Raw genomic sequence first — 1,223 nt, 5'->3', positions numbered from 1 at the left:
TCCCCTCTTCCCCTCTTCCCCTCTTCCTTCAATGGAACTTTGAAAGGAGACAAAGCAGAGAGGAGGCCGAGGTTGACCTCTGCTCCCTTCCACACAGACAAAGAAGAAGTTCTATGACACGGAACTGGAAAACCTGGAACGGCAGCAGAAGCAGCAGATCGAGAAGATGGAACAAGATCATGCGCTGCACCGGCGGGAGGAGGCCAAGCGCATTCGCCTGGAGCAGGAGCGGGACCATGTCAAATTCCTGGAGCAGCTGAAGCAGATGAAGAAAGAGGTAAAAATGGGAATAGGATGGAGGAAAGCTGGATTCCTGCATCTGTTTCTTCCAGGAAAGCTTCAGCGTTTTGCTGTCACTGAGAGGAAAGCAGTTGGTATTTTAGCAGGAAGCTCTTGCTCTTCTTTGGTATATTTGGGTGTTTCCTGAGCTCCAGCTGTTTAGTGACATTAAATCGGGTTGTTCTTGGCCTAAAGTTACCCGCTGATGAATCTCATTTCCCTCCCCAAAGGTCAAGAATGAGGTTGAAAAGCTGCCACGGCAACAGCGCAAAGGGAACATGAAGGTGAAGATGGATGACTTTGCCCAGAAAAAACAAACCATGGTAAGGCTGAGAGAAGTCTGCCACAACTCCAAGATTGGGAAGTGCGTAGTAGGCAGGAGCATCCTTCTTCCTTGAGGGACTGGCAGTTTCTTAAACACCACCAGATTGCTTTTCAAGTTGCAGCAGGAGGAGGGCTCTTGGTGGTACTGCTGTTGTCTTCCAGGAACAGGAGTTTTTTGCCAAGCAGAAGGAAGACCTGGAGCTAGCCATGAAGAATATAACCATCCAGAACAAGAAAGAGATCTGCGACAAGGAACGCGAGTGCCTGAACAAAAAGCAGCAGCTCATGAGAGGTGGGTGGCAAAGGCTGCAAAGGAGGAAAGCAAATCCTGTAACGACGGGTTTATCCAACGCTGGCTCTTCCCACGCAACAGATGCTGTGGCAGAGTTGCAAGCTGGCAGGATAGGATTTAGAAAAAACAGCCTTGCCAGATCCTGTCTAAATGTTTAGCAATAATAATACTTAGCACTTTAATCTTCAAAGTGCTTTACAAATATGAACCAATTAGGGTTCATAACTGCAAAAAACGATTCTCTGATAGGGTTTGCAACCAGTTTCTTTCGGAAAACAGGAGGTGAACATTCACCCTCCACACCTGCTGCGCTGCGCCTGCGTGTAGG

The 1,223-nt window shown here is 48.2% G+C and overlaps 1 protein-coding gene across 1 annotated transcript in view; it reads left to right on the top strand.

Moving 5' to 3' along the window:
* Window positions 1-97: 97 nt before the first annotated feature.
* Window positions 98-1,223, top strand: part of LOC103776620 (serine/threonine-protein kinase 10-like) — a gene marked incomplete at its 5' end in the record, with an annotated part of 3,144 nt that continues 2,018 nt past the window's right edge. The window contains 3 exons of the mRNA XM_008944137.1: window positions 98-277; window positions 510-602; window positions 766-933. Of these exons, the coding sequence (XP_008942385.1) occupies window positions 98-277; window positions 510-602; window positions 766-933 (441 nt within the window). The remainder of the gene's footprint in view (window positions 278-509; window positions 603-765; window positions 934-1,223) is intronic.

Source organism: Merops nubicus, unplaced genomic scaffold (genome assembly GCF_000691845.1).
Source record: "Merops nubicus isolate BGI_N331 unplaced genomic scaffold, ASM69184v1 scaffold49177, whole genome shotgun sequence".
Lineage (NCBI taxonomy): Eukaryota > Metazoa > Chordata > Aves > Coraciiformes > Meropidae > Merops > Merops nubicus.
Note: the sequence above shows the minus strand (reverse complement) of the source record. Positions and strands in the feature narration are given on the sequence as shown.